Consider the following 20,392-nt stretch of genomic DNA (forward strand, 5'->3'; position numbering starts at 1 on the left):
TCGTGAACATATATATTCCTATCTATTCTGTTTTGTCTCAATGCAGCTCTATTTCATCGGAAAATCTCTATCTCTTTTAAATGCACCCCTTATCTCTTTTGTCTCCTAATTGTATCTGTCGCCATCTCTTTATATATCTTATTCTCGGTCTTATATCTCTACAACTTTAGTTCAACTATCTATCTTCTCTCATCTCGCATGTAGCCATCTCATCACTCTTCATTTCTGTTTATTACCTTCTAATCTCATCTCACAACATATCACTTGTATGTGTATATCTCATCGAATCGTACTACATCTCCATCTCTATGATTACATATCTAGCTCTTGTCCTTATCTTTCTTGCCTCATCTCACTAAATCTGTATTGCTTGTGTACATCCATTCTGTCATCTTCTTGCATCTTGAGCTCTCTGCAAAAGTTTGACATGTCACCGGTTGAACACGGATCTAAGGTATTGCCGGATTTGGGGCAGCCACAGATGACGAAGTAGGTGGGGTCAGCCTGAGAAGTGACAAAAGCATGATTTGGAGTCTCGGCAACATATGGGGTAAGGACATTGCGCATTTGAGAGAATATGCAGATGCAGGTAAGAGATCCTGCAAAGTTTAAAGAGAAGCAGAGAGACAGCCCTAGATCAATAATAACACCAAGGTTACAGATGTTCTTAGTGAGCGTAATATCAGAAGTCTGTAAGAGAATACTGGGAGGTGGATCAATACCAAAGATGGAACCGCCATGTGGGGAGGGGCGTCGGACGCAGACGCACGGTAGCAGCAGCAGGGTGCACCAGTGGTAACACTTGTGCCTCGCAGCAAAAAGGGGCCTGGGTTCGATGCCTGACTTACGCGTTTTTCCGTGGGAAGTCTGTATGGTATCCCCCCTCTTCTACATGTGTTTCCTCTGGTTTCCTCCCATAGCTAAAATAACCCACACAAGGTAACTGGTATTGGCCAAACATCCCAAAGCGAAACAATGATAAAAAAAATTACTCAATTATGATTACACACAGCAAGCGCCGCCCCCTATTGCAAAAACTTGGCAGTACCCCCCTGAAAATCTTGAGACTAGGTGACACTTTCCTGAGCAAACAAGAAAAATTATACCACATACTTACCTACAACTGTAGCACTCTCCCCAACGTCCCTACCTCTCTAGCCTCACACCTGTCAATCCTTTATTCTCTTCCCTGGATTTATGTCCAACCAACGTTGCAGTAAATGTAGAGTGGTTGTGATTGTTGTAGTAATCTATCACTACAGTACACTCACTGTCAATGCAAGGTTGTGATTGTTGCAGTAGTGTATTACCGCAGTACACTGTCAAAACGAGGTTATGGTTGTTGTAGTAATGTATCACCACATTACACTCACCGTCAATGTGAGGTTGTGGTAGTTGCAGTAGTGTATCACCACAGTACACTCACTGTTAATGCGAGGTTGTGGTTCTTATAGTAATGTATCACCACAGTACACTCACAGTCAATGCGAGCTTGTGGTTGTCAGGGCGGCTTTTCACTGTACCATCTACCTGACGTGTGATGTTATTTTTTGTTAGAATTATTTTAAATGTTCCTCGTTTTTATTTATGCTACATACAATGACATGTGTGGCATTTTAAGATGCTTTATAAATGTAGACGCTAAACACTGGAAATTTTATTGATGAAACCTCTCTCTAGGCATTGAATCGACAGTTATTGTTGGGACAGTTAATTACCAAACGCATGAAAAAACACTCAAGCAATCTGTACGACTGCATGATTAAACCATCTGTCCTATGTACCGTTATCCATAGAATCAGAATATTTATTTATCGTGGAGCATCTGATGAGCTATGAAGCTCTATTTCACATGTGTCCAGTAGGGGTGGGTCAGAACATTACAACAATACAAAAATACGATAGGAGTGCAAAGTATAGGAAAGATAAGTCACTAAAAATAAATTAATAGGAATAACGTATATTGGTACAAATTGCAAAAGTACAATTCCTGCCGAATTTTCAACACTAAATGCAAGCTTGGGCAAGGCAGTAAAACAAAGACAGTGCCAGACCACACGGAGACAACATGCAGTCCCTCAATAAAATTGCACATTCCAATTGAACTATCAATACCATCGATACATGGGTATCTAAACTAAACTAAATATTTTTCACTTCATCAGGTAAGGCCCACTGAGCTAGAAAGATATTTTTAGAAGCGATCTGGCCACAAATGATAGCTCAACGAAGCGACTCATCATGTGTGGAAAGGAGCTAAATACTCGAAATACTCTAAACGCACGTTGATTCTAAATGTGGAAGGAAACACCGGAGGGCCCGGATAAAAATCCACGCAACCACGGGGAGAACATGCAAACTCCAAATATACAGGCGTCAGGGTCGGGATCGAACCCACGACCTGCTGTATACCAGGCAAGGTAGTTAATAGCGGGTGGAGGCCCCGCACACACACACAGGCATGTAATCCAACAAATACGATTATACAGCAGTGGATTAGACTCAGTTCCTTGCCTACAACCTCTGGCAGTACCAGCATCAGTTCCAAGCAAAGCCTGACTGCTGATAAGACACTGAATGTCCAAACCAGTCCAGAGTTTTGCAAGTGTTGAACAAATGCTTCTGAAATTGTGCACTCTCAGATGGCCTTGTGGCTGATGGGATGCGTAAAAGCATATTGACTTGAAGCAGGGATGGAATTCCAGATGTAGCAGGCCAGATGTGAAGAAGCCATACCTGTTTACAAATTTACTCTGCCAGGGTGGTTTAGTGGTGCCGACGCAGAAGGAACTGGCAAGTGTGCCAAGTATCTGCAGGAACAGGGGCCACACTTGGAGAGCACACGGCGTCTCACTCGGCCAGGGCCTCACCGCAGATCGCAGAGCAAGTGTCAAGCAGCGGAGAATACTCCAGCAAGTGTTTCTCCAGTGCTCGCATTCTCTCCACAGATCACAGCAGAACACTGTAAACATGCCGTCTCTTTTACATGGAAATGAGAAGGCACTGCGCTTTTGGGATTCTGTAACAAAGGACTGGAAGTACCAAAGCCCGCTCGTGTCTGAAGGCTGAACGTTCCAGTATAAGAATATTTATTTATACTGGAGGATTTCGATGAGTGATAAAGCTCTTTCTTCAAAGATGTCCACTAGGGGCGAGTCAGAATGTTACAACAAACAATAAATAAAGACGATAGGAGTGCAAAGTATAGGAAAGGTAAATAACTGATTTAAAATATATACAAGTAAAACTGAACTATTTTCTTTCTTATCAGGTAAAGCCCACTGAGGTTATTTTTCACAAATTATAGTAGGCAGCATGGCGAGTGAAACGTACGCACAATCACACATTGCTGCGACCAAGTTACTTGCAAGCAACGTTGACAGCAGCTTTTGTTTAGATGGGACTGCTATGTGCAAAAGACACCGAGGGGGTGCGCACAGAGAACAGCCACAGCAAGCCAGTCGACGTCTCTGCGCAGCGTCGTTTGAACGTCATCACTTTGCACGATTGGGTTTCTCTGGGCATCCTAGTTTGCCCTCTCACTAAAAAATACTAAAGGACGATAACATCCAAAAGCTGTACCTTTGAGAAAAAGGCTTGGAAACTGTGGGGTTTCCATAGATAAACAATCATTTTTATTAATATTATAAATAAAAACACGTATATGTGCTTGCTCACTGTCAAGTGATGAATGTGAATAGACAGAAACAAGATTCACTTTCTACTGCATCTGTACATGAAACTTGGCAGTGTTGTGTTTGGCATGGATGCGATTTCAAATGTTTTTGGAAGGATATTGTTGTTCTTCTCATTTTCATTGCTCTTTGGATTTGTGAAAAAGTGATAGCTCCTGTAACTGCTTTCAGACGTTAACGAATTTCCCCTGAAAACCGCTGACAGACACCTGTGTTCAGCTTGGCATGTGGGGTCCTTGCTGTTTGACACAACCCCACCACGACTGCTGGTTCCACATTGGCCGTAGCATCTCATATTTAAGCCACATATTCATAGCGGCTCGGTTACCAAGGACTGGGAGTGATGTCCGCTTTGATTTTGCAGCTCATGGGAAACATTGTTAGAATTGTGATTTAGTACGATTTCGGATTCGCGCCATGCTTATAGCGCAAGGACAGCCCTAAGGCACTTTTTGAGACAAACTGAAGCAGTTTCACAGTAGGAGGCGATATTGCACGTGTCATCCCAAATGAGTAATCATCGTGTAATTTATAACATTTGGCAACATGGACCATGACACTACATATCGGATTAATGACAAGGGCAGTCTGCTGGATTCCAGTCACAAACTGGTCACATTGTTATCAACACATCTTGAAGGTGAGGAATGTTGCACGTGCGACAGTTCTGCTATTAGGTGCATTTCACCTTGAGTTTGACAGCACTGCCAAGGATAATTTCACTCCAGTAAAAAATGCTGCCCACTGTTCACACGGCAATGGTCTGCATGCATTTCATTAAAAAAATATTGTCTCTCTGAAAGTAGTTGTAATACAAATACGTCAATTACTTCTTGTGTGTCCGTTTTGCAAGTGCATCCATCACACCTGCGGAAGGATCACATCACTTCCCTGCGTTGTGCAACCATGGCTATATTTTGGCAATGTGCATAAATGGCGGTCGACCCAAACCTGTCGATCAAGGACGATCTAAACTGCATCCCGCGGCCACGTCTGGGATCCTGAAAGCCGTTGTAGAACCACGCGCAAACTCTGCATGACACGAGCACGTGGGCTTCAAGCAACAAGTCCCACAAAATGTCTGATCCCCAACCCCACCACCACACTGCCTGGCTTCCAACTTCGATAGGCAACGCTTAACCGAACCAGCACAAACAACCAATGCACAAGTGGTAAAAAAAAAAATCAAAGACTCACCTGTGTGCAACTCTGGTGCTAAACTCCAAACCATTGACTATAACTCCACACTGCCCCAAGTATACATGTGATGGCAGTGGGTGATTCTGCAATTCTACCAACTCTCAAACCATTAATTGAATGGCAAAATCATTCACAAATGATTATCTGATGGTTGCTCTATATAGGCCATAGAAAAAAAGAAGACATGGCGATTTAAAACTGTATCAAAGAAGTGAATTTGGCGCACAACAAAAACGTACCAGAGTCGTCTTAAATTTCCACGATGGTGCCAACAGCATCAGCCACAACTCTGATGTAAGGAGCAAGAAAATGAACGCAGTTCCTCTCCTTGGCTCGACCGCAATGCCAATCTGTTAAAGTATTTTTAGTAGCCGGTCACGTGACTTCCCCTTAATGATGGTGCGGGCAATCGCCTGCCTGCCATTGAGTCCTGCGGTGTGCTGGCGCCCCCGACAAGCACAAGTTACTGTGTCGTGCCCACACTGTGGGTTCACATGAGCAGGTCTGAGTTCACGAGCTGTGCCGATGCAGAGGATTTCAGAGTTCGGGTATGTACAGCATACACGTTACCCTCTTATTTAAGCAATGGCTTGGCTTTGGCTCAAGTGAGCAGGCTCAAAACTATGGTTAAGTTGAATCACTATGGATCTGAGCATAATCCGAGCCAAGCTCAGAATATCCATGAGCCGGGTCTGAGCCAGGCCTGAGCCAAGCCATGGCCGAGCCAATCAGTAAAAGATAAAAAAGTATTGAAGAGTACTTCCCTGGGTGAATAAATGCTCCTTAAAAATGTTACGATCGGGAGGTGATCAAGGCTAATGCGGTTGATGCCACCACACGTCACCATTGCCTTCTTCCCTCTTGCTTTATAGGACAGTTGTAAAGTTGACAGCTGCTCCCCAAGGTCCACTCTCAAGAGTATCTTACCATCTGGCGATAATGTCTGCCCCCTCCAGTGCCCTTCTTGGTGGCCTGCCCTCCTGCAACCTGCACGTGTATTCCTAGCATGGCAACTTCAATTATTCTACATGCTTCATAAATCCCCTGCCGGATGAGGGCCTCCTTATATTGTGTGGGTTGTGGTGGTTACGTGACCACACTTCAACACGGTAGTCAGTGCGGGTTAGTTTAAGGAAGATGGACCCATGGCCTGTTCAGATATCATTCACCGTTGATGTTAACCATGGCAGGGAAGTAAACTTGTGTTTAATTAAGGGTGTGCATTGGTAACACTCGGACCTTGCAGCAGGAAGCCCCTGGGTCAGATTCCTGAGCGTTTGTATGTTCACCCACTATTTTACATGGATTTCCTATGGATTCTCCAGTTTCCTTCCATAGCTAAAAAAAAGCCCATTGGAACTGGTATTGGCCAAACATCTCAATGCTGGAAAATTACCTGCAAATTATTTAATTGGGACTACACACTGTAGCAACATTGTCCACTAATGCGAAAAAACTGGGCAGGACCCTCCAGAAAAAGAGTCTATCGACTGAATGAGGCCTTCCTCGGTAAACAAGCAGAATAATTACAAAAAATACCTGGTGAGTGAAAAAACTGTTTTCAATACACACATACCATTTTTGCAGTGGCCAAAATTATTTTACTGGAGAAAATTACCCTTGCTATGAGGCAAATTGTGCCACTCAGCCCACCCCGTATTGCTGTTCTGGCTCTGCTCTGATATTGTTGTTCTTTATTTTATAGCTATGTTTGCGATGAGCTTCAGACTTGTGTGATACTTTAAGTGAGAGGTATCAGGATTTTTAGTTGAGTAGCGATTTGCAAAGGTGTAGTTTGTTGGCTACTTCATTTAATGTCATTCTTGATCGTATTTTCTAAAACTGTAAAAGGTAAAAGACAGCAAAACATTCGGCAATCACAATAGGTCAATTAATCTTGAAAGACGAGTACGTGGGGAAGGCAGGTTTGTACAATATAACTTTAGCTGGTGCACTGCAGATTTTGTTTTTGGTGAGAATGCATATTGGAGAATTAATGTGTGTAAATCAAGCCGATGGTAGCTGTTAAGAACAGGGCTAATGCCTCTTTAGCACAGGTGTCAGTAGGAAGTGTGAATGTAAGGATGCTGGAAGACTTTGCATGTAGTAATATGGATAACGCAGTTGGTTGTGAGAATGTATTTTCGTGACAAACTGCGAGCAGGGGTCCATGTTGGACTATATAACACCCTGGAAGAAGAGAGGCCAGCTTGAATAGCAGTGTGCCAACAGTTGCCAAAACAACCAATTTTTCTTCAAGGTGTTCATGACCAAGTCCAACCTGGTCTCTGTTAAGGCCATACAACTGATACTGCCCTTTTTAGGAGATTATCTTCTATTTAGGATTCATATTGCGCCCTTTCAAGATTGTCTCCTCGTGAATTCAGACCATGCCCGCTTAACCTCGTGGATCTCCGAGAACGCACTGCCGCTATTCACACCACTGAGCCGCCCCAGCCTCCGTGAACACCTTAAATACTATTGGATCATTCTACGTCAACTTCAACAAAATTCTGGGAGATTCCCACATCAAGCTTTGGATTTTATGTTGTTGTAGTGGAAGATACGGATAAGATATACTATACCAAATAATTAAGATACTCTTCGGTTCTTTCGGTAAAGTCACGTAGGTATAAAATTTAATAAATCACGTTTCGGGCGCAACACAAGCATCCGTCATCAGGTGGGAAAGCATGGTCTGCTTCTGAGGCAGATCAAATAATTAAGCTCAGTGAAGAATTTTCACTCAGCACTCACCTTTAGCAGGCCGAAGTTCTTGCATTGGCTAGCAGCAACATCACTAAAGTGACTGACCAGCCTCATACCTGGGAGGCTCTCGTAAATGTAGCCGATTACAACTTTGATAAAAGCATGAACAGTGATAGGAACATGCCACAACGAGTCACTGACAAGAGAGATACTCATGTACTGGACTTTGTCCTATTTGAGATATTGGCCTGTAAATGGGTGAAGGGTGACCTATCAGTTGTTCCAGTGAGGTCCCTCGATTACATCTTGGACAATGAATCAGTAGTTTTCACTAAGGCTGTGGCATCTGTACGACTGACCTCGCAAGAACAGAGGAAGGGTGGCTTGCGACATTTTGACTTATCATGACCAGGTTGCACCCACGGTCAGAATGATCCCACTGGTTAAGTGTGCCGATGTCCTCATCCCCAAGTCAGCTTGTGTGGATCTGGACATCAGGTCGTCACAGAAAGCTTCACGACCCGGACATTTATCACATCGATGCTTCATTCAGTTCCTGCCGATACTGCTTCAGCTGCGCAGCTGTACCACGACACCAAACCTCGTCCGCATTTCTTCCACGAATAAAAATCACTGTGAGCAATACTTCAGCCCAGTATCTGTGGGTTTTTAAAGATTACCAGGCAAACTCATCATATTACCTGTGGATACTATCACAGACAAAATAAGTTATAGTCGCTCATATGATGAGAACTTCTCTCTTACTCAAATTGTATCATCCACCAAAAGTGCCACTCACATCAGAGATGCACAGCAATTCCATTGCAAAATTGGTTCAAAACTCACTCTTGATATACTGTTGCCCCATGACGTGATTTATCATATCTCCGCACCATTTGTTAATTAAATGCAAACACAATACAATTGGATTTCAATATCATTGAAGAGGCTTTTATATCCCTAAGACTTGCTTAATGCGACCAAGATGACATGTGTAACCTTTATGAGCCCTAAGGTTTTTTCCAAATTGTATCCTTGTGCAATATCATACGGCTCCACTGACGAAAATGTTACAGCCTATAGATATAAATTAAAGTACAGTATATGTATATCTATAGGTCCATGCCTCGTATCTTTACGTTGTTGTATATTCCTGCATGTTTAGATATCTGTCTATACGTCTTTATATGTCCATACATCTATCCATGTCTGTTTACGTGTATATTTGTACATCTTCGTCTTTCTATCCGTAAGTTAATGTTTTGTATACCTCCATGTCTGTATTTTAGATGGCTGTTGGTATGTCTATATGGTTGTCTTTGTCTGCTTGTCTCTACGCATGTCTCTTATCTGTGCTGGCTGTAAGGAACCCCGCATGTCAGCGAGGGTGAGGAGCCGAGTCGCCTCGCGTCTTCCCGGAACTCCCCCCACTCCATAGACACGAGGCGGCCAAGTGGCCCCTCAGCCAGATAGGATTTGGTGATGGAGATCTTGGTGGTGTAATTGACGGTATTGGTGGTCATGTGGCAGTAATGTAGTTGTGATGATTATCGTGATGTGGTAAAGTGGAGATGTGGCGGCGATGATGTGGCGGTGTTGGTGGTAATGATTGTGTTCATGGTGTTGCGGTAATTATGTGATGCGGTAGTGGTGATGGTTGTGGGGGTGTTGAGACGCGGGTGTACGCGTCACGCAGGGAGAGGTGATAACGCAGCCGCCGCTCCCTTTGCCACCTGCGGCCCACGTCAGGCGGCGTTGGAAGTCGCCTCGCCAGCCCTGGCGACTGTCTTACAGCAGCGCGACGCGCGAGCTCCTTTTCAGGCGCGAACGAGAGGCTTGTAGAACCGCGCTCCGCCTCTGGAGCCGCCGCGCAGAGCGCTCACCTCTCACGCCGTTGCCTCTCACGCCACCGTCTCCTCCGCCTCCTCCTTCTCACGCCAATCGCCGCCGCCGCCTTCTCGCCTGTCGCCGCGCCGTATCGCAGCAGGTAGTGAGTGGAGAGAGGCCGCGGGCGGGGTCACGTGCTGCGGGCGGACACGAGGGGCGCCATCTTGCCGAGGGGAAGCCGCCAGCGTTCACCAGTCGCGCGTTGCGGGTTGGTGACGTGTGCGAGAGGCAGCCTTCCCCTAGAAACATGGCCACCGGGACCCCGCCCCGCGCAACCGACGTGTAAACACAGCGGCCATCTTATCTGGGGGAGAAACGCTTTTTAATTAGAATCTTTGTTGATACAGAACTGGGGGGAATCCGATGAGATGTGCAGCTCTTTTTCAAAGATGTCCAGTAGGGGCGGGTCAGAAAGTTACAATACAAAACACGATAGAAGTGAAAAATATAAGAAAGGTAAAGAAATAAATCTAAAATAAACAACTGGATGTATTTTATCAGGCAAAGCCCAGAGATATACTTTTTTTCAGAAGCGACCTGGCAACAAATGATAACTGAACGAAGTGGATTCTCTTGTGGAAATTCATAGCAGCCAAACACTTTCAATAAGCCGTCAACAACACATAGGAAATTCGAAAGTAGTTATTTGCGCATAGTATTTGCATATGTAATATATTACGCCGTGCTTATACTTGTACAATACACACGCAAAATGTGTAATCAAATCGCAAAAGACAACACGAATGTCAGCACGCTGTGCATGTCAACATGGCGTGACCACTTGTATTGGGTGCACCACAGCCGCGGTGAGACAGTGGGTATTACAATACGACCAATTCCAGGGAAGGAGACCAATTCCCTCGAGAGCTCCCTCCGCCAGCAGTGGTGCGAATGAAAAAATTGCCTTCAACTTTGAACTGAACAGTATGTACGTACATGTTGAATTTATTTCGCACCGTACGTAGCCAACCGTGCTCATCGGCGAGGGAACTGCAGGGCAACCACCGGTTCTTGACTTTTGGAACTGAAAAAGCTTTATCTGATAATAAAAATAGCTTAGTTTTATTTGTATATATTTAAGTGCTTTGTTTACCTTTTCTCTACTTTGCACTCATTATGTTTTTGTGTTGTAACGTTCTGCTCTGCCCCTCCTGGACATCTATGAAAATAGCTTTAAAGCTCATCGGATTCCTCCAGTGTAAACATTACTTTGGTTCTGGAAACCGGTAATCAACTTTGAAACTCGAGTTCACAACTGCTCGGTTTTATCGTGACCACGTGCCCAGCCCCCCCCTCTCTCGCGGGCGCGATGACGTGACGTCATCACGCGGTGGCGTGCCGTCATCACGCGGTGCGAGGTAAGGACGCGATGGCCGCGCTTGAGGGATCGGGCTCCGCTTTTTCCTCCCCTCGTCTCCTTGCTGCTGCCGCTGCTCCCTCCCACCCGTTGCTGTTCCCGCTCCCTGCGCCGCTGTCCTCGCACGCGTGAGCTGCCCCGCTCGCTGTGGCGCTGCGGGGGAGATGTGCGTTGTCTGTACTCGAGTTTGGTGTCGTGGTGGTGTAGCCGCCGCGCCGTTGCTATGGTAACGGACGGCGTTTACATTACCTCGGGGAGTGGGAGAGTGAGAGGGCGTGAGGGAGAGTGAGGGAGTGGGTGAGCGTGAGGGAGTGAGAGAGCGTGAGGGAGTGGGAGAGCGTGAGGGAGTGAGAGAGTGATAGGGAGTGAGTCAGTGAGAGGGTGGGTGAGCGTGAATGAGTGAGTGAGGTCTTGTGAAAGAATGAGTACGCGTGAGGGAGCGTGAGTGGAGGGAGTGTAAGAGAGTGAGGGTGAAGGAGTGATTGAGCATCAGGGATGAGCGTGGGTGAGGAGGCTCGTGAAGGAACCTACTGGGCAGTTAGAGGCAGTCGCCCTACAAACAACAGCGGAGGGCAGAGGAGCGACGCTCACAGCGACGAGCGAAGCGCCGGGCGACTAAAATACAGCAAGTTGGCACAGTAGGGAGCGCAGATTATGCATCTGGGTTTGTCCCGTGCTCTGTCAGCGAGTCCTAGACACTCCAGGTGGCCTCAAAGTGTATGTAGCCTGGCACAAGCGATATAGTGCGTCACCGCCACTTAGTGGCGAACGGCGATTGTTTTTGGGAGTGGGCTCGAGTAATTGGAAGGCAAGCTCATTAACAACCCTAGGAGGTTGCTAGACTTATGTGCAGCCCATAGGCTTGTAATCACAAATACGCTGTTCCGGAATCGGCGCATCCACACAACATCATGGATGCACGCAGGGTCCAATCAAGAACATCTGCATTGATGGAAGCTGATCTGCCTACTGACCATTGGCTTGTCATCCGTAAGATATGCCTGACTCTACCCAATGTATTGTTGTTGAGTCTGACACTGGAGGTTAGCCAGGTCCTTGTTACGATAATTATATATATATAATTATATATATATATAATTATATATGTGTTATGTCCAGAGCCACTAAGCGATCCTTGCAATTGCAAAGGGCCCCGTGGCCAGCAGAGGGCCCCCTAGAGTCACTGCTAGCTCGTGGGTGAAAAAAATCATACATCAAAGGGGCCTCAAACCAAATTTTGCTTAGGGCCCCCAAAGGTCTAGGGCCGGTTCTGGTTATGTCTATTTAACCTGCAGTGTAACAAATGACACTTGGCGAGCAATCTTTTTTAGTCCTTTCATATTTGGCCAAACATTGTTGCATTATCTTATTGATAAAGAGCAATGGAGGGGAAAATATTTAATTTCACGGCTAATATACAGTATAGCAATAATAATCTGGGTGAACCAATATTTTACATGTTTATTTTTTTAAATTTATTTTTACTGGAATATGTGTTTAGTTTGTTGACCTGCACCGATTAGAACGTTTGGCTACGTACAGTGCGAATTAAGTTCAACATACATACGTAAATATTAAATAATTTACACCATCCTTCAATATCGCTTTTGTAGTAATAATTATTAGAGAGGTGTATAGAGCAGTCATAGTTGTAGCAACTACTGTCTTAACCTGATTCATTTAATCATTGAGGCTGATTGGTAAAACAATGCAGATAGTAGCCATACTGGGAGAGCATGCAGACCCCGTGCTGCAGCTCATTGCTGGAGTGATCCAACCATTGCTTCCATGCAATTAGGTATAATATTGAGCATGCAGGACTCCAGGCCCTTATATACACAGAGATGTGACCTTCTGATGTTGATGGCGTTTTTATGTTCAGCATGGATGCAAGCAGCAGGAGTGCCCCGCTTTCCAGGCAGCCTGGATCAGCTCGTGTGTGGATTGTGGATGACCGTAGCGGGAGCGCTGGGGAGGTGAATCCAGATCCACTCTGTGCTGCGTCACTGGAGCCCGTGGAGGCGGCCGTGGAGTGCCTTACGCCTACACACCTGGTGAGAAGGTGCCCGGTCACGCGTATTTATCGCTGTCCCTTTCACAGGCTTAATAAACCACTCCAATTTAGTGCTCAGCACTTATTATTCTACGTATTTACCCAGGGAGGCCCCATTGAGCCTCAATACTTTTTCAGGACATTCCTACCAAGTTTTCTCAGCAGATGGCAAAGTTGCTATGTGTAATTGAAATTGGGTAATTTGTAGGAATATTTTCAGCCTCGGGGTGTTTCTTTAGGTTTGGGAAGGAACTGGAGACCCTGGAAAAAAATTATGAAGAACAGGGAGAGAACATAAAAACTCCATACAGAAATTCGCCTGAGTGGGAATGTGAACCCAGGTTAATTTTACTGTGAGGCATACTCGTCACCACTGCACTGCCCTACTCCCAGTTTTGTTGTAGTTTTGCAAAGTACCGTATTTTCCCGCATATAGCCCGCATACGCATATAACCCGCAGACGCATATACTCTGCAAAAATAGTGTTTTGTGTAAAACATTTCGGATAGCCCGCACCTCCATATACCACGCATGCATTCATATCTTTAACGTCGTTACCGCAGCTTAATATTAATACAAAGTTTACATTTGTAATACATTCCACTATCAATTGTTAACATTAAAAGCATAATGTGCACAAAGAAAACAAACTAACCGGAAACGAGTGAACTTAAAAACGTAAATAAGTAACAAGTAAATATGCAATAAATAAGTAACACATAACTGGTAGTTAAGTAAGCGTACTGTTAGGCTTACCAGCATTTGAGCTCATCATATTTCAGCTACTGGACCGGTAGTTACCCCTGTACAGTTTTAGCACTGGTAGATTGTGCACTGCGCAGACAATAGCGGCACTACGGTAACGCTATTGCCTCTTGGCAACAAAGCCATTGGAAGTTTGAAACAAAGCTCATGGTCGCGACTGTATAGTGCTCAGCTGTAAGCAGCGGCCTAAGGGACTCAGCAATTATGATTCCGCGTCTGGTAGACGCTTGTTAAGGCCATTCCCATTGTGCAATCCATAGCCTCAGCTGAAACTTTCGCACACCCCTACAGCCACTGAAAGTATTACCGTAGTTTACGGGCAAATGTAAACATTGTACAAACAATTCGAATCATTTAAAACCCTGATAACATTTGCAATGTTTGTATTAGTGGTTTATTCAGCAGTGCTTTAGTCAAAGTTTACTGTTGCATAGTGGATAGTCCTACCATGAAAAAATTCAACGAGTTATGACATGTCACACGTGTAAAATATTTTTGGGATAGCCCGTACCTCCATTTACCCAGCAGGATCTTGTTTTATTTGTAAAAGTGGTATACCCTGCGGGTTATATGTGAGAAAATACGGTATTGTTGATAGCCGCCTCTCTTGTTTTAAGTGGAGTTCCTGTTGGGAAGTCCAGTCATTATTTATATTAATTTATTTCCCACAAAAACAATATTTAGTTTTTAAGGAATAGTTCTCATTAGTTAAACAGATAAGTATATTAATTGGTTAACGCTATCTTTGCAGAAAATGGTTTATACACCATGAATATAATCTTCTATAACTTATGTGCCCTAGTTCTGTGTCGTGTATGTGTGTGCGAGTCTGTGTGTATGGAGAGCACTGGCTCAGTAGTTTACACACTGTGCTGACATCTTTGATAACCAAGTTTAATTCTTGGTCATGAGAAACAACTGTCAATTGGTGTCTGTAGGTGACCATGCCCCCCCACTTAATGCAATTTTAAATCAGTGAAGTAGCAATGTGTCCGCGTCAACAATAGGTAAAACATAGTCTTGCAAATCTGATGCTGGCCTCACCTTTCTGTTGTGATGGCTTTAATAAAGAGGCACTGGCTGGCATCGCAAGCCATATGGATAAACTAGCCTCTGCCATGAGAATGTGTTAACATCTTGCCACATTTCCAGGAGATCGTGGGTTCGATTCCGACCCTGACGTCTGTATATTTTAAGTTTGCATGGTCTTCCTGTGGTTGCATCGATTTTTCTCCTGGTTCTCCGGTTTTTCCTTACACATTTAGAAACATGCATTTTGAGTATTTGGCTGCTATAAATGTCCACATGATAAGCCACTTCATTGGGCTATCATTTGTGGCCAGGTCGCTTCTTAAAAAGAGCTATATAGTTCAGTGGGCCTTACCTGGTAAAATAAAAAAAAATGTTAATAGTTACTTAATTTCCAAAATTGCTTCAGGGCTGCCAACACAGAAGGTCATCTGTACCATTTCTTTGTTGAACACCTTCAACACCACACTTCATTTTCAACAGTGCTTCCCTGAATCGATGAAACAAAAATGACGAATATCTTCCCAATGTTTGAGAATATGTGTACAGCCATGCGTTGCACATAACCTGCTCACCAATGTAGGAACGTGTATGAAAATGGAATTTCCATCATTGGCCCCACTGATTCAGGATTGGCAATGGAGGTGAGCAACCAATGATTTTAGAAGGGGGACTATTAAAATAATTATGAAAATCCAAATGTTCTTAGTTGATTACACCAGTATTTTACAGCACTAGATGTAGAAATGCTGAGATACACTCGAAACATGCCCTCTCAGTTTAGCTCACCAAAACAAACTTAAACAGGAATTCTGCAGCAATTATCAAAGTGTTATTACAGCATTTTAAATGCTTTATAATGTCTCGATGCTCAAAGAGCCAAGTGTTAAAAAGCACTCGGATTTATGTTGCTCCCTGGGCGAAGTACGCAGGGAGCAGCCTTAAAAGCCCTAACGCAATGTGCTCTACATCAGCCAATGAGAGCATATTGTTATATCTCTTACCTCATCCTACCGCAGCCTCCCCCCCGCATCAATTATTCAGCATGGTGTGGGTTATTGTCCTAGTAATTTAGAAGGGTGTCCTCTCTATATCCGGACACTCCTTGACCCGGTAATTGTAGGCATGACCTCAGGGATTTATGGAAACGGTGTGATGTTGAAGAATTGCCTGGAGGTTCAGCGCCCTTACTCTCAGCCCCTGGTGCATTGGTTCAACCCCTGCATCAGTCCTCTATGTACAACCAAAAGCAACTACTATGTGAGAACCTGCAGCCCTGTTGTCTCCATAAAGGTGCCCCCCCGCACCTTCCTCCAGAAGTCATGATTCAGCTTCATGATTTGAGTCAATAATTTTTTTTATAGTATCATTTTTACTATGTCGATTGTGTTCACATTTTTCTCTCTATTTGTAGAGTGTTGCATGCTTCATTGGCATAATGTGTAGTGACTGTACTTGTCATTGTATGGTGCCGGGCTTGCGAAGTCACGGCCGGTAACGTCATTACGGGCAGCCCGGGTTATGGGCTGCAGTACCAAATCTAGCAGTGGTTGAGTGAGCGCTGGTTAGCGCGGAGGCACCGGCGAGCAGTGTGCGGTGCTGGCTCCCAGTGAGGGACCGAGAGGGAGCGTCAGCCAGCCAGGGTTACTCTGGGGCATGACACTCTGGCTGACCTGTTGTCACGTGACTGGACGATACTGGAGGGGGGCCACCTGTGGACGGGGGCCGAGGGGCAGTCACGTGGTTCCGAGGGGCTCTCGGGAACATTCGAGAAGGAGCTCGAGAAGCCTGGAAGGTGGGTGGGGCTGATGGCGGAGCCAGCCCCAGCCCGGGAGCAAATAATGAGTGCTTTGTGAGGAGCTCGGGGTTCTTCAAGTGTTGGTGTTGGACGATCCACGTCAGGGAGAAGAAGCCTCTAGCCACACGGTCCGGGACCCAGCTTGTGGTCCGGACCGGGATAGCGAACCGTGTCTAGTTCTGCCGTAGCGTGGTTAGATGAGCATTCGAGACCCGAGGGTAGTTCGTGTTACGTCTGCGACTCAGTTGGACTCACTACAAATGTAACATGAGCACATCATTTGTATGTAATTTTCATAATTTGTTTATTTATTATCACACCCACAGTTCAAAGCATATATTGTGAGCGTATTAATCAATTTAACTTTTTTAGTCAATGTATCATTGCATTCCTAGCATGGATGACCTTGCCCACAACACTAATAACTGCACACGTAAAAGCAACATGCAAGTCTAACATGCTCAATGAAGCTTATCCCATTGCCACACTTCATGGTCTCTGAATGTAACGATCCACCTAGCTTTTATACCAAAACCGATCTCATCGCTCTAGCTCAGCAGTGGCTGTCCTCTCAGGTATGTTCCATCCTTTAGCTGCCATTCCATCGTTAGGCTCGGCAGTTGGCTATCATCCCATATAGTGACACGTCCTGCCCAAGTAAATTTACGTGCATCCCTCGATATATGGAACAGATACATTCCTGAAAAGATGTATGTTATTTGTTTACGCGTGTAAGAAACATTCAGCCTTAAGCTGATTTCCATGAATGACCATGGGGGACCTTTGTGAAAAAAAGATAATTTACACCAGATAAATCATAATATTGCAGACACATCTTGGTTCTTTCGGTAAAGTCACGTAGAAGGGAAGTAATAAAATAATAAAAATAAAACATAATAAAATAATTCTCACGACGTTTCGGCCACAACGCAAGCAGCCGTCCTCAGGTGAAACCAGGTCTGTCGAGGCGACAGCATCTGAATGAAACAGTACACGTGCTTGGAGCATATATATAAGCTGGGTTGGAAGGGGGTGGCGAAAGGGCGCATTGACAAAATAATTTGCATATCAAGAGGAATTTGCATATTTATGGGAAATGCAGGTATGTGATTAGAACTACTTTTGTCCGTGCATTATGCAGGATTAGCAGCATCCAAGGGAGGGGATATGGAAAATGCAGGTATGTGAATTAGTGCTACTTTGCCCATGCATTATGCAGGATTAGCAGCATCACAGGGAGGGGATAGGGATAGCATTAATAAAGGGGTTACCATAGTGTAGATGCTTGCCCCGAGCTCTCATACTCTGATGGTGCATTGTCTTTGAGTTGTGCGCCTTTTGGCGTCATCTGGTCCAACCCATATGAGACTAGGCTCTAAGGAAAGCTGTCTCGGGTGTGGATCAATCAACTTTAAGGACAGTGCACATTATCAGAGTTATGTTCTTTTGTTTGTATTATGACTGCAGGTATTGCGGTCTATGCAAACATGACTCCTTGTAAAAAGGTGTCAGTTTTGTTGCCAGATAGAAGGGTAAAGAACCAATTATCAAAGGGAAGAAGTGTTAATAGTATGTAGCTGCAGTAACTAAAACCACCACGTAAACAACTAAAGTATAAACTACATAGTATCATCATTATACTAAATATACTCTACAATAAGCTGAGTTACTAACAGTAAGTAATACATTACAATTCTACGTCGTAAAAAATATAATATGCTTCCATCTAAACTTTATTCTCTTACATCACACGAGTCTACACCGTACTATATACTGCCAGAGACAAACCCAACATTAAATTACATACTGTATTAATATAAATCTTATACATTGTAATATTACACTATCTATTATTCTACCCACCCTAATGTATATCACACTGCTGTATATTCACTATACAATTACGATACTATATATTACTTTGTAATTTGTATTAAGCATATACATTTTTATACTATTTGTTATTATACATTGTACCGTTGACCGTCGTGTGAAAGATACTAAGAGGAAGAAACAAAATATGTCAATGCAGTGGAGCAAAGAATCCATTCCCTGCTGAGAATACGATCCCCCCCCCCTTCCAACCCAGCTTATATATATGCTCCAAGCACGTGTGCTGTTTCATTCAGACGCTGTCGCCTCGACAGACCTGGTTTCACCTGAGGACGGCTGCTTGCGTTGTGGCCGAAACGTCGTGAGAATTATTTTATTATGTTTTATTTTTATTATTTTATTACTTCCCTTCTACGTAACTTTACCGAAAAAACCAAGAAGATGAATCCCTGCAGTCACGAAAGCTTTAAATCGAAATTGCAGACACATTTGAGGAAAACAACATTCATTGCATGCACCATTCAAGTAACACTGGCAAGTAACACAGAAATATAACATCAAATTGCATGGGGTACACTAACCACACGTTCAAGAAAAGGGATATCTTAAAATTAATGAAGGAGTTTAATAAGGCCAGGGAAGGGAGGGATTGTTGTCCATAAAGTGAAATTCCATATATTGAACCCTATTTTCCCATTGACTTCCATTATATTATTGGAGTTGCTTACCTACTGAAAAGAAATTAGCCCCCAAGATGTAATAAAATCACACTTAAGAATGCAGCAAACCTTTTTTAAGCACATCGAGATTTTTTTTCAGAATCATAATATTTATTTATACTGGAGGAATCTGATGAGCTGTAAAGCTCTTTTTTCACAGATGTCCAGTCAGGGCAGGTCAGAAAGTCACAAAACACAATCGATACATTATTAATACTTCTCAAAAGAAATTGTAAACTAAAAATACTGCACAGTACTTACATCCAAGGTAATTGCTTCACGGTCTCTTTTTGCTCTTCCGCTACCACTTTCACTTAATGGCCACGCACACCACATGGAGCAGTGTGAAATGCGCGCAAGGAGAAATGACAGACATGGTTCGACTTTTTCCCCAAAAAATGTATAACTGAGAGATTCTAAATTTCGTAAATGCGAATTTAAATTAACGTATATCGAATTATTTCCCTAATTTATAAGTTGCGTTTTAGCGAAATTTTTGCGAGGGATGACTGCTATTTTCACATTCAGAATCAGAATATATATCCTGGAGGAATCTGATGAGCTTTCAAGCTCTTTTTCACAAATGTCGAGTAGGGTGGTGTAATAACAAGCAATAAAAAAATATAGGAAAGGTAAACAAATCAATATACAAATAAAACGAAATTATTTTGTATCTTACCAGGTAAAGCCCACTAAGGTATTAACTTATTTTTCAGAAGCGACCTGGCCATCAATGATAACTCAACAAAGTGGCGTTTGTGGAAATTTACAGCAGCAAGATAATCTAAAAAATCTCAATGCATGTTTATGATATCTCTAACCTGCATGTTTTCTCTTATTTCATGTGTTCCTCTTTCTGTCTCTTAATTCCAAGCATGCATCTTTGTGCATTTTTCAGCTGTTTCATTTTATTTGTCAATGAAAGCATTCATGAAGAGAAAAATCTTTTTTATAACACCTGCTACGATGTATGGATTGTAAACATGGACAAAGAGAATGCAACAAAAGCTGAAGAGTGTTTTTTTTGCATTATCGCCAAGTGATGTTTGCTGTTTTAATACAACACAATTCGGTCGCAGATCTCCTGATTATCCTTTTAGACTGATGGGACAAATGTGTCTAGGGAGCACAGCACATTTCACATCTCACACTTCACCTTTCTCCCTGTGATTTGATGGATTTTCATAATTATGGGTCATGATTCAATACAGAAAAAACCTAAGAAGAGGAAATGAATTGCTATTTGTCTAGTTTGTATTGTCTCATTTACTAGTTACATTTACGTGTAATTTTCATGAATGATGTTCAAACACCAAATATCACCAATTATAAGGCATCGAGTCTGCG

The 20,392-nt window shown here is 43.6% G+C and overlaps 2 protein-coding genes across 5 annotated transcripts in view; one reads left to right on the forward strand and one right to left on the reverse strand.

Annotated features, from left to right (window-relative positions):
* Positions 1-9,625, reverse strand: part of LOC144936451 (GTPase HRas) — a 98,176-nt gene extending 88,551 nt beyond the window's left edge. Inside the window, exon 1 of the mRNA XM_078863507.1 lies at positions 9,488-9,625. The gene's annotated coding sequence lies outside the window, so the exon portion shown is untranslated. The remainder of the gene's footprint in view (positions 1-9,487) is intronic.
* Positions 9,553-20,392, forward strand: part of LOC144936450 (uncharacterized) — a 51,433-nt gene continuing 40,593 nt past the window's right edge. For 2 of the 4 annotated variants that reach the window (XM_078863506.1, XM_078863503.1), the window contains exons 1-2: positions 10,848-11,838; positions 12,731-12,902. In XM_078863506.1, the coding sequence (XP_078719632.1) occupies positions 12,732-12,902 (171 nt within the window). In that variant the 5' untranslated portion in view covers positions 10,848-11,838; position 12,731. Of the gene's footprint in view, positions 9,592-10,836; positions 11,839-12,730; positions 12,903-20,392 lie in introns of those variants that run through there. The other 2 variants (XM_078863504.1, XM_078863505.1) reach the window with 2 other exon arrangements.

This window comes from Lampetra fluviatilis, chromosome 16, assembly GCF_964198595.1.
Source record: "Lampetra fluviatilis chromosome 16, kcLamFluv1.1, whole genome shotgun sequence".
Lineage (NCBI taxonomy): Eukaryota > Metazoa > Chordata > Hyperoartia > Petromyzontiformes > Petromyzontidae > Lampetra > Lampetra fluviatilis.